Source organism: Varanus komodoensis, unplaced genomic scaffold (genome assembly GCF_004798865.1).
Source record: "Varanus komodoensis strain SLA01 unplaced genomic scaffold, ASM479886v1 scaffold51, whole genome shotgun sequence".
Taxonomy (NCBI): Eukaryota; Metazoa; Chordata; class Lepidosauria; order Squamata; family Varanidae; genus Varanus; species Varanus komodoensis.
In genome coordinates, this window is record NW_025336100.1 from 5,154,164 (window position 1) to 5,166,144 (window position 11,981).

At 42.8% G+C, this 11,981-nt stretch overlaps 1 protein-coding gene across 3 annotated transcripts in view; it reads right to left on the bottom strand.

The window, feature by feature from the left end:
* Window positions 1-2,261: 2,261 nt before the first annotated feature.
* MAP3K3 (mitogen-activated protein kinase kinase kinase 3) overlaps window positions 2,262-11,981 on the bottom strand; it is a 73,168-nt gene continuing 63,448 nt past the window's right edge. For 2 of the 3 annotated variants that reach the window (XM_044447247.1, XM_044447248.1), the window contains 2 exons: window positions 9,936-10,113; window positions 2,262-7,490 (listed from right to left, as the gene is read on the bottom strand). In XM_044447247.1, the coding sequence (XP_044303182.1) occupies window positions 7,262-7,490; window positions 9,936-10,113 (407 nt within the window). In that variant the 3' untranslated portion in view covers window positions 2,262-7,261. The remainder of the gene's footprint in view (window positions 7,491-9,935; window positions 10,114-11,981) is intronic. The other variant, XR_006416398.1, reaches the window with a different exon arrangement.

The following is an 11,981-nucleotide window of genomic DNA, read 5'->3' on the forward strand; positions in this document are numbered from 1 at the left end:
TCCCATGAAATGGAATTCCATCTTTGCACCCTCATTTTCATCAGCTGTGTTCTACCATTCAGCCTTAAACCCTGGGGAAGCATTCAGTATCTTTTATATTTGCCTTTTTCACTGGTACGTGGTAAACTGACGCACAAGCTCATGGTGCTGTATCTAGAGTTGTGCTGTCTGCTCTTATTTTTGTAATATATGTCTTTGGAGTCCTTCTTTGTTTGTGTTGTTTCATGGTTTGAGAAGGGAAGTGAAAGTCACAGCTTGCCCCTCTTGATACCTGATGGATTGCCTGCTCAACAGGACATGCTGGCATGCATTGTGCATTCAAGAACCAAAAAACTGAACATAGCTAAGAAACCCCAGTCAAGCATAATTTCCCATGGTAAGACAAGTTAAGGTCCAGGGCAGTCTGCAATATGGAGGCAATCCATTTTTTAGCCGCTTAAAAAAGTTTTGGGCAACATAGGGAGAAAACATACTTCAGCTAGGTAAAATGTCCTATCTACATTCTAATGCATGAAGAAAGAGCATTGAATGTGTCATGTTGTGAATAGCATGGCCTGAGCTCCACTATTGAACATCACACAGTTGTGGGTTACCTACCTGGTTATGACCTGATCTTCCAATGGTAACATTTGCCCACAAGAGCTCTTATCACAAATACAGTGGTACCTTGGCTCACAAACGCCTCAGTTCATGACCAAATCAGGTCGCAAACAAAAATTTCATAAAATTTTGACTCAGGTCGTGAACTCTGCATTGGGTGGCAACCACGATTGTGGCCATTTCCCCCCCCCCCACCCCGAGTGGGGAGATGGCCATGATTGTGGTTGCACTCGTGCAGGGAAGACAGGCGCAATCGTGGTTGTGGTCGGGGGGTGGGTGGGGAGATGGCCGCTATCGTGCTGGGGTGGGGGGAGATGTTTGAGATCGCGCCCGTCTTTCCTGCACAAGCGCACCCGTGATCATGCCTGTCTTTTCTGCACTAGTGCAATTGCGATCTCGGCCATCTCCCCGCAGCATGATTGTGCCCATCTGCCCCCCCAAGCGCTCTCGCAATCATGCCCATCTCTCCCTCCCCCGCCCCCCAAGCACACCCAAACATGCTGGGATGATGGGCACGATCATGGTTGTGCTGGAGGGGAGGGAGATGGCTGTGCTTGTGCTTGGGGTGCAATGGCCGCGATCTTTGTTGTTCTTTGTCACTTTGTTTCAATTTTTTCTGATTAAAAAAATAGTTACAGAATGGATTAATCTTATTTACATTGAACCTTATGGGGAAATTTGACTTGGCTCATGACTAATTTGGGTCACGACCAGAGTCCTGGAACAGATTAAGTTTGTGAGCCAAGGTACCACTGTAATTGTGTTTGTGCTTAAGGTCATTCTGGATACTCTTCTAAGACTGGGAAAATGCTGTCCTTTCTAACTCACAGAAAATGAACGGTGAAGGGACCTCGGGGTAATGGCTGACTGCAGGATAAACATGAGTCAGCAGTGTGATGCGGTGGTCAAGAGGGCAAACGCCACCCTTGGTTGCATAGCCAGAAGGGTGGCTTCTAGATCAAGAGAGGTATTACTACCACTCTACACGACTCTGGTGCACCCGCAATTGGGAGTATCGTGTTCAGTTTTGGGCCCCTCATTACAGAAGGGATATTGCCAGGTTGGAGTCAGTGCAGCGTAGGGCCACAAGGTTGGTGGCCGGTTTGCAGGGGATGGGGCATGAGGCGAGACTGAGGGAACTGGGTCTCTTCAGCCTGGAGGAGACTCAGAGGGGATATGTTGGCGACATACAGGTATGTGAGGGAATGTCACACGGAGGTGGGTAGAGACCTGTTCTCCCCTGCAGAGGAAGGCAGGACGCGCTCCAATGGAGCAAAGCTCAGGGAGCCCAAGGTTCCATTTGGATGTCAGGAAGCACTTCCTGACAGTCAGGACCCCGAGGGTGTGGAATGGGCTTCCACGGAAGGTGGTTGAGGTCCCATTGGTGAGGGTGTTCAAGGATAGGCTGGACGTCCACATGGTGGGCATGTCGTGAGCGGAGCCGGCTAGTGCCGGAGCTCAGATTAGACGGCCCAGGAGGCCCCTTCTGGCTCACTCTGTTTCTATGTTTCTAAGTTCATTTTGAAGTTGGGAGGTGTTGGGTTTATGGTGGCAAGGCTGTATAGTAAATTCTATCAGCAGAAGACACATGTGAACACTTTGGCCCTCTCAGAATTGCTAAGCATCCAGTGACAAAAACTAGAGGAACTTACAAACAGTACTGAGTGAAAATAGTATTTTATTGTAAATAAAAGTTATACATTGGCCTGGCATTGCACTGCAAGCCCTGGTCAGTATAGGTATTTATAACAATTACAAAGACACAAGTGGTTCAAAAGGTCTGTAGTATACTCCAGGTTCAGATCATAAATCTCACACTGACAAATGAGGTGCACATGGCCCAATTGCTAAGAATTCTAGAATGCCTGAAGAAATTAAACCATTTTAGTCCGGACAAGCTAAATATACAGGATTGCAGATTTTGTTTACCAATCTCAGTAATTTTCTAAATTTGTCTTCCCTATGACATAACACATGTTCATGGATTATGATGACTGATCTTTACCTATGCTTTGGTGGAAGAAAATTTTTAAATTTAACAGGTCTTCTTTCCATGTGCTTAAGGCTGAGTGTGCTATCAGAAGCTGGAGACAACTCTGGACTAGTTGCAAAAACCTATCCAGACACACCAAAACCCCTTTTACTATGTTTTTTGGTACATCTCTTTCTTTGAATCCTTGTCCAGAGATCAGATGCTAGATCAGTCATAATAAACATACAAATATGCAGAAATTCATCAAGGATGATAAGGATGAGATAAACACTGCCTACTAATGGTTGCTTTCTTCAATGCAAAAAGCTACTTTAGATGTGTTGCCTGCAATAACTAGGTTATAATGCCACAATTTAACAAACTATTGGTGGGTGAACTTGGAGTGTACAGAATCGTCATGGCAAGCAGAAACATCATCTTTGTTTCCTCACACAGGCTTATATTTCCATCTGAGAAAATTTGTAAATCATCTTTCAGCATCTATAAGGACTAGCAATGTTTATTGAAAGCAAAACTGAAAGATGAGCTTTTCTGGGGCCACAAAGTGCTCAAGAGAGAATTTGCAAAGATTAAGAGGTTTACTATGCAGAAAGAAATTACTTTCTGATTGAACTTATTTATGTTCCCACCTAAGAGAAAAGATCTCATGGAACTCAAGTGGGCTTGTGAATTGACAATTGGCATGAATTGTAAGTGACCTAAATCCTTGCTTCTTCTGTGTTACTTCAGTAGCACCGCTAGGAATCTTCACAGTCCATGAGCCACTACAAAGCAAATCGGTGACTTCTAGAACAAGGTCTTCTTTCTTGGATCATTTGCATTCTGTGATTCATGCAGTCTATAGGAATATGAACAACTACTTTTTAAAATATTCAGGCTGCAATTTTGTGGTCATGCAAACATCCAATGGTTATGCCTCCCTGAAATGGCCCCAGTGACTTCAGTGAGACTGCTGTGGAAACTGTGAACTACAACTGTTTTATAAAGCATCTGCAGCACATGGGTCTGAAAACACCCCATCCTTGCATTCGATTATTGTGAGCACTTGCTTATTTTTATAAAACTAATTCAAAATTTCCTCCCGTCATAGGCAATAGATTAGCAAGGAAACAAAGAAGAATTTTGGCTTGATGCATTTTCTTATAAAACTATAATCAAATTCTATGCAAAACCAGCTGCTTCTCTTTTTAAAATTCAAAAAGTGTCAATTTCCTCCCTCCCCATCCCATAACAACTATATAACATATGTATAAAATCAGTGATACAGTATAAATAAGTATGAGGCATCAATTTGTTTATATGATAGAAAAAGCTTAACATATAGAGAGTGATATAAAAATATTTGTAAAAGTGCATCACTGACCAGATAGGCAACATTTTGGCTTATTGTTTATGCTGAATCAGTGGCCCTGTACTGGAGTGTATCATATTAAGAGGGAGCCAAGGCAACATATCACATTCTTGGAGAGAGATGGAGGGAGGAACTGCTGTTGGGCATTTGCAAAGTTATAAGATATATCTCAAAGCATAGTTGTTTTCACAAAGGGTAGAGAAATCTCAGGACAGCACCCTTCAAATCTTTCAATCTACCTTCATGACCTACAGACAGACAGATAAGCAAGGTTAAAAAATCACTGCATACAGTTTGTACATTTGACCTGAAATGAGAAAATGAGAACATCTTACTTTGACCCCTCTATTGTATCTGACAAACCAGCATCCATTCTTAAAGCAATATTTTGAAAACTTTAAGCAGACGGGGTGGCTGCTTCACACCATGCCACTATGAGGATGTGGACAGAAGGGAGGCATTTTTTGATACCCTTTTTCCAAATGTCATCTGCATTTTGCTTGAAAGATAGCACTAGTGGTCTATTGGAGGCATTGCCTGACTCTGCTCTTGACCACTGTAATAGGCTTTAGGTGGCCATCTTGAAATTTAATTAAGCATTTGCACCTCTCTAAAAAGTTGAGAAATTGTTGAAACAGGTGAAAACAGCTAACAGTCCTCAGGTGCTTTCAGGATGGTCATAAAGATCAAAAAGGAACAAAGGTGGATAAACTATCCAATGCCAACAGCAGACAAGGGAAGCATTATGCACAGTGCCATTTGCCAGAAGATACATTTGTTACATTATTTATCTTGAGCAAGATCTTGAAACTTTAAACCAGAAGTGTGCAACTTCCAAGGTCAGAGAATAAATTTCTGGCCAATGTGGGGTGCAACTCCAATAATGAAATAACTGCTGCCATAACAGTGAATTGGTGAATTTCACTAGTAGGTTAGTGGCAAAAAAGCATTGCTTTCCCTTTAAAGCAATGAATGCTTTGCTTCAATGCAAAATTGCACTTCAGGAGGAACTAGAAAATACACTGTTTCTGCAACCACCACAATGCTGAAATTTGGTAATGGCAATAGATGGGGGTGGGAGTGTAAAAGTGACAAAGCTCCTGGGATATACCTCTGGCTTTATATCATCCTGTAGCATATGTGAACTCCCTGAAGGATACCAACATAGGGCCTGATCTTACAGTGGGCCTGCCTGAGCACACCTGGTCCTATATCCATAATTGTATAACGTGAACAATAGGTGAGGGTCATTCACCTCAGATTATTTCCAGCTAAATTGCTGAGGAGTTCCCTGCTTTAATAAAGTTGCAAGATTCTTAGCCAGCAAATAATGCAGCATTTGACTTTTGTATCACACAACTGTAGGATTAGAACACTGTAGGAAAACATGGGGATAGCTAAAGCTTTTGCTTATGTATCTCAATTATCTGTACTGTTCTGTCACACAAACTCCATCTATAATGCTGTTAGTGTTGCAGAACACATGGAAAACACAAAAACAATAGCTGTAGAAGGGCAAACCCCCCTCCTCTCTCATAGGTGCCTGACAAGCCTTTGCTCCTTAGCATGGAAGGCAGGATGTCTTCTGTGTAGGGTCAGTAGCAATGTTCTGCCATTCCCTGCAGTAAGACCTCAGGAGCACGGAAATCCTCTTCAGTTAGAAGGGCTGGCACAAAAATTATGTATGGCACCAGCAGTTGTTCTGCAGGTTAAAAGAAGTGATACAATGGAAGTATAGAAAATGGTGTTTCAACTGTGGCATGATAGCCTAGCTGTGTGGAACACCAACAGAGGGATGTTCTTCATCAGCTGCAAGTGACACCCATCCATACATGGCAGACATCTTTCTGGCTTCCTGGCAGCGTTGCTCTTAGCTTCTCTGACACTCACAACCCCCTCATTATCTTAAGGTATGCATCTAAGAGAGGGACCTATTTATTCCCTGTCTATATCCAGCTTGTGTTAAAACAATCCATAGAAATGGCACATTCTTCTCATCTAATAAATTATGCAAATAAAGTAAAACGTCATATATATTCTTGGTTCCAATCATTTATTTAGCTTTTGTTCTTCACTGAAGGAACACTAAACACATATCCCAATGACTATGCCCTGGTTTCTAAAACCATGAGACATCTGTCTTTTCAGCATTTTCTGCAGCCATTAAGACTGGAATCTTCCATTTTTCATTTTTTAAATAAAATAAATTAAAAAGATAAGTACGGAGTCACAGAATGCAAATTTTTGTGCCAAATATTAAATTCTGTGTCAGCACAAAATAACTGCATAAACACAGAGTGCACAATCCTGAACCGCACCTTCAGAGAGCCCTGTGAAAATGAAGTTTGATGCCCTCATTTCAATCAGGGAGCCTTTGTGCTTAGGTTCCATGGGAACACCCTATCTCCTCATTCAGAAAAGTGTATGGGAAAGAGAAACAGGTAAGGAGAAAAGAAAAAAGAAAAGGAAAACCTTTCCTCTCACTCCTTTGTTATTATAAAACAACTATTCACATATTTAAATCAATATTTTCTGAACACTTTCAGATGCTGAATACTTTAATAATAATAATATTAATAATAATAATAATAAAACAGAGTGCATGTTCTCTGTGGCACTTGACTTGATCATGTCTTTGGGAATGTCAAACAGAGAATAGTAACAGGAGCCCAACACACATTTTTAAACTTTTAGCTTTTATCACAAACTCTACCTCCTCCCCTTCCACCAACTTCTGTCACTCTACTACATTCAGATGAGATGGTTCTTAGACTGCTCCCAGCTCCGGTCCTTGTGAAGACATGCCATCAACATGTCATGGCATCATAGGCCATATCCAATAGGGCTGCTCCACTTCTGCTGTTTCTCTTGCACTAGTGGGACCACCAGCAATCCCAGAAACAAATGGATATGCTCATTTTCAGCATAGATATGATCAACAGAGCTTCTCTTCTACATGCTCCACGGACCTAGCCTGCTTTGGAAACAAGCATTCCACTCACTCGCAACCGCAGCAGCATTCACTAGCTTCCCATTGCATAGCAATGAGTCCTGCTTGTATTCACGCAGCGTAGGATACTACCCTGTGTTAGCACACAGACAAGAGAGGCAAATGCAAGTTGCACTTCCACTGAAAGCATCAGTGCCAAAATGAATATATAAAAGCAGCTCACATTCTCACTTGCTCCTCACATGCTCCCCTTCTAGGTAAGCAAGACAGCATTTGGAGCTGAAGTTCTGATATGGGCCACAGCACGGCTCCTTCAAAGGGGAAGGTATCAAACCGTAGGAAAGAAGTGCTGTTTCAGGGAAGTACTTTAGTACGGGAGCTGTGCAAAGTGGTGCTGGAGCAGCTCTTCAGCTGAAGGTCTCTGCCTGGCTTCCACAAAGATCTGCCTTAGGAAGTCCCGACAAGGTTCTGATATGTGGGAAGGGAGCAGGGGGTTAGTTGGCTGTGTGGCAATCTTGAAAATGGCTGCCATGGCTTCATATTCTGCCCAGGGCGGCTTCTCCGTTAACATTTCTACAACAGTACAGGCAAGGCTCCTGCAAGGGGACAACACAGACGGGGAGAAACTCAGACATGATTCTTTACAAAAGTCACTTTGCAGATCTCTTCATAAGTCACTTAACACACAATTTAACATAGACTTTAATTCTGTGTATCCGAAGAAGAATGGCAATGCATATGTCTCCATTCTCTCTAAGGTATGGGTGTCCTCCTGTGACATGAATATACAATAAGAACAATTTACAAAAATTCAAGAGAGGAAGCCATGTTCACTTTGCTGCAACAAGAACCAAGGAGTCCTGTGGCACCTTCAAGATTAGCAGTGGTATCATGGATCATTTAAGCTGAGCCCTTCATGCATCTGAGATGAGCTCTGGTCCATGAAAGCTTACATACATTTGTAAGGCTTTGAGAAGGCAGAGAATGTGAAATGTGCCTAAGCAACACGCCAGAAATAGAGATGATGTTTTAAAAGTTCAGGTTCTCCTTCTCATCTAGCAAAACAGAGCAATCCTTTGGATAAGGAAATATATCCAGATTTCATGACCATATATTTCTCTGACCAAAATAAAACATGCTAAAATTTGCTAGATATTGTCTTTAAAAGATTCTTTTGTTTTGATAGTCATCAAAAGAAGGTACTTGTGAGAAAGGGAGCAAATGTAAATCTGCACTCAAGTACCTAGAGGCTTGGGGGAGTGTGGAAAAAGGTGAGTGGGCTGAGAACAGTCAGGGCACTGTTAAAAAAACTAGACTCATAACTGACAGGGGAGACGTACTTGCCACCTCCTTCCAGGAAAAAAACCTGCATTGCTGTTTTGATTTCAACTGCCGGATTGCCAATTGACAGCAATGACAAGGCAATGCTACCTACTGTGCTTTGACAGCAGCTATTTACCAGGACACTGGCCAGGGAAGCCTCCATCAAAAGGATCAAAAATGAAATTTAGTCTGAATTACAAATATTTCTGCTGCCCTGCCGCCCCCAAAAAGAAAAGGTAATGAGCCAGTGACAGTCACTTCAAAGTACACCTTGGTCATTGGTGGAACAGCCGTCCATGGAGCTGGTATCGGGCTTGGGGGAAAAGAGGAGGCAAATGAAAACGGGGTCATGATCAGAGAAGGGATGGGGAGGCAAGACAGGTTCTGTTGAGCAGAACGCTGGCACAGAGGCTGGAGTGCCAGGCCTAGGAAGGTGTGGAGAGCAACCCACAGTAAGTCAGGTCATCTGCTCAGGACACCACAAGTCGTTCCACAAAAAACGATACTGCATAGATTATTCACAGAGTGGGTTGCTGTGTTGTGCACACTTGCCCATGATCCCCCAAAGAGCTTTCAAAATTGGGTAGTTATGATGAAGAGCTGTGAAATTTAGTAAATACAGTTTAAGGCAGCTGTGCTCCAGAAAAAGAAAAGCCCTGAGCATAGGACATTGGTACAAATCTCCCTAAAACAGAGGGCACACATATTTGAACACAAAACACGGAATGCCAGCATAGAGCAAGCAAAACAGCATACAGGAAAGAATACTGGGTAACAAAGCTCTGTCTGCCCCTCAAACTATACAGTGCCTTCTTGAAACAGTCACACCCCCTCATTATTCTAGCACAAAAATGAAGTCAACAAAAGCAAATGCATTGGTTACATTCACCCGCTTTGCTGCAAACATGCCTAAATTTGCACAAATCTTTGGTGCAACCACACTTGGAATAATGTGTACAGTTCTAGTTATTGCCCCTGAAATACTGAGTTGGAAAAAGTGCAGAGAAGGGATGAATGGTGAATTGGATGGAGCAGCTCCCCTATGAGGAACAGTTATAACGACTGGGATTATTTAACTTAAAAAAACAAGTAAGGGGAGGCACAATTGAGGTTTTCCAAATTATGCAAGGTGTGGAGAGAGTAGAGAGAGAAATATTTTTCTTTCTCTCCCATAACACTAGAATGAACAGGCATCCTGTGAAGCTGATTGGTGAGAGATTCAGGGAGGATAAAAGGAAGTACTTCTTCACACAATGCAGAGGAACTATGGAATTCACAGTCAGGAAATAAGGATGGTTTCCAATTTGGATGGCTTTAAAAGGGGATTGGACAGATTCAACAGCTACTAGCCTTGCTGTCTATGCAATACCTCTGTTAGTTGTTGAGGAGCTTTCGCTAAGTCTTTTACTACACAGTAAAAAAAATTGAAGACATGCACTCACCCTTATGTAACTAGACTTAGTGATCAGGGAATGCAACCTTCATCAATTTTCTTTTTTTAAATATGATTTGTTTTCATATGAATTAAATCCTTGTCCCTCCAACACAGCAGAACAGAACAGCTCCAAGACTAATGCAGTGTCAGTTGACCCAGGTTATCCTTTCATTGTCCAGAAGTTCATCTTGCACTTCATAAGCTCAAAAGCTTGATGGACCTCTGTACACCAAGATCCTGGCCAATGCTATGCATCAAACAAGCACCCAGAGCAATTTCTCACCAGACATCAGCTTTTCTTCCATAACCCTCCCCACTGATCACTTCTGGACTCATCCAATAGGGTGTTCCAGTGACAGAACGGATGCTGGTCCCAGACATGCAGATGGTCTGCAGCCGTTTGCTAGCTCCAAAGTCCCCAAGCTTCACATTGCCAGCAGAGTCCCGGAGAATATTTGCTCCTGAGAAAATGGAAAAATAAAATAAGAAATAAAATAAATTAAATGGCTTTATGCATTCATACTGAAGTTTAGAGTTTATTAATGGACACAACAGCCATTTGGTTTAAATGTGCAGAGTTCAGTATAGATTCTCTGCCACTATATGCACACCTTGTGGGGTACTTGTAGCCATTAGATATTGTAGTTGCTGTTGGTCGCGAAGTCGTGTCCGACCCATCGCGACCCCATGGACAATATTCCTCCAGGCCTTCCTGTCCTCCACCATCCCCCGGAGTCCACTCAAGCTCACACCAACTGCTTCAGTGACTCCATCTAGCCACCTCATTCTCTGCCGTCCCCCTTCTTCTTTTGCCATCTATTGTTCCCAGCATTAGGCTCTTCTCCAGGGAGTCCTTCCTTCTCATTAGGTGGCCAAAGTATTTGAGTTTCATCTTCAGGATCTGGCCTTCTAAAGAGCAGTCAGGGTTGATCTCCTCTAGGACTGACCGGTTTGATTACCTTGCAGTCCAAGGGACTCGCAGGAGTCTTCTCCAGCACAATTCAAAGGCCTCAATACTTCGGCGCTCAGCCTTCCTTATGGTGCAGGTTTCACAGCCATACATTGCAACTGGGAAAACCATAGCCTTGACTATACGCACTTTTGTTGGCAGGGTGATGTCTCTGTTTTATAGTATGCTGTCTAGATTTGCCATAGCTTTCCTCCCCAGGAGCGTCTTTTAATTTCTTGGCTGCAGTCCCCATCTGCGGTGATCTTGGAGCCCAGGAAAATAAAATCTGTCACTACCTCCATTTCTTCCCCATCTATTCGCAAGGAAATGATAGGACCGGATGCCATGATCTTAGTTTTCTTAATGCTGAGTTTCAAGCCAACTTTTGCACTCTCTTCCTTCACCCGCATCAAGAGGCTCTTTAGTTCCCTTTCACTTTCTGCCATTAGAGTGGCATCATCTGCATATCTGAGGTTGTTGGTATTTCTCCCAGCAATCTTAATTCCAACTTGTGGTTCATCTAGCCTCACCTTTCTCATGATGTGCTCTGCATATAAGTTAATATGTATACAGTATATACATAGTATACAGCCTTGCCAAACTTCTTTCTCAATTTTGAACCAATCAGTGGTTCCGTGTCCAGCTCTCCCTGTTGCTTCTTGACCCACATATAGGTTTCTCAAGAGACAAGTAAGATGGTCTGGTACTCCCATCTCTTTAAGAACTTGCCACAATTTGTTGCCACACAATCAAAGGCTTTAGCATAGTCAATGAAGCAGAAGTAGATGTTTTTCTGGAACTCCCTAGCTTTCTCCATGATCCAGCGCATGTTGGCAATCTGATCTCTAGTTCCTCTCCCTCTTCGAAATCCTGCCTGTACTTCTGGTAGTTCTCAGTCCACATACTGCTGGAGCCTAGGTTGTAGGATTTTGAGCATAACTTTGCTAGCTTGTGAAATGAGTGCAATGGTGCGGTAGTTTGAACATTCTTTGGCATTGCCCTTCTTTGGGATGGGAATGCAAACTGACCTTTTCCAATCCTGTGGCCACTGTTGAGTTTTCCAAGTTTGCTGGCATATTGACTGTAGCACTTTTACTGCATCGTCTTTTAAGATTTTGAATAGCTCAGCTGGAATACTGTCACCTCCACTAGCTTTGTTGTTGCTCAGACTTCCTAAGGCCCATTTGACTTCAAATTCCAGGATGTCTGGCTCAAGATCAGTGACCATCCCATCGTGGTTATCAGGGATGTTAAGCTCTTTCTTGTATAGTTCCTCTGTGTAATCTTGCCACCTCTTCTTAATCTCTTCTGCCTCTGTTAGGTCCCTGCCATTTTGGTCCTTTATCATGCCCATCTTTGCATGAAACATTCCCTTCCTAT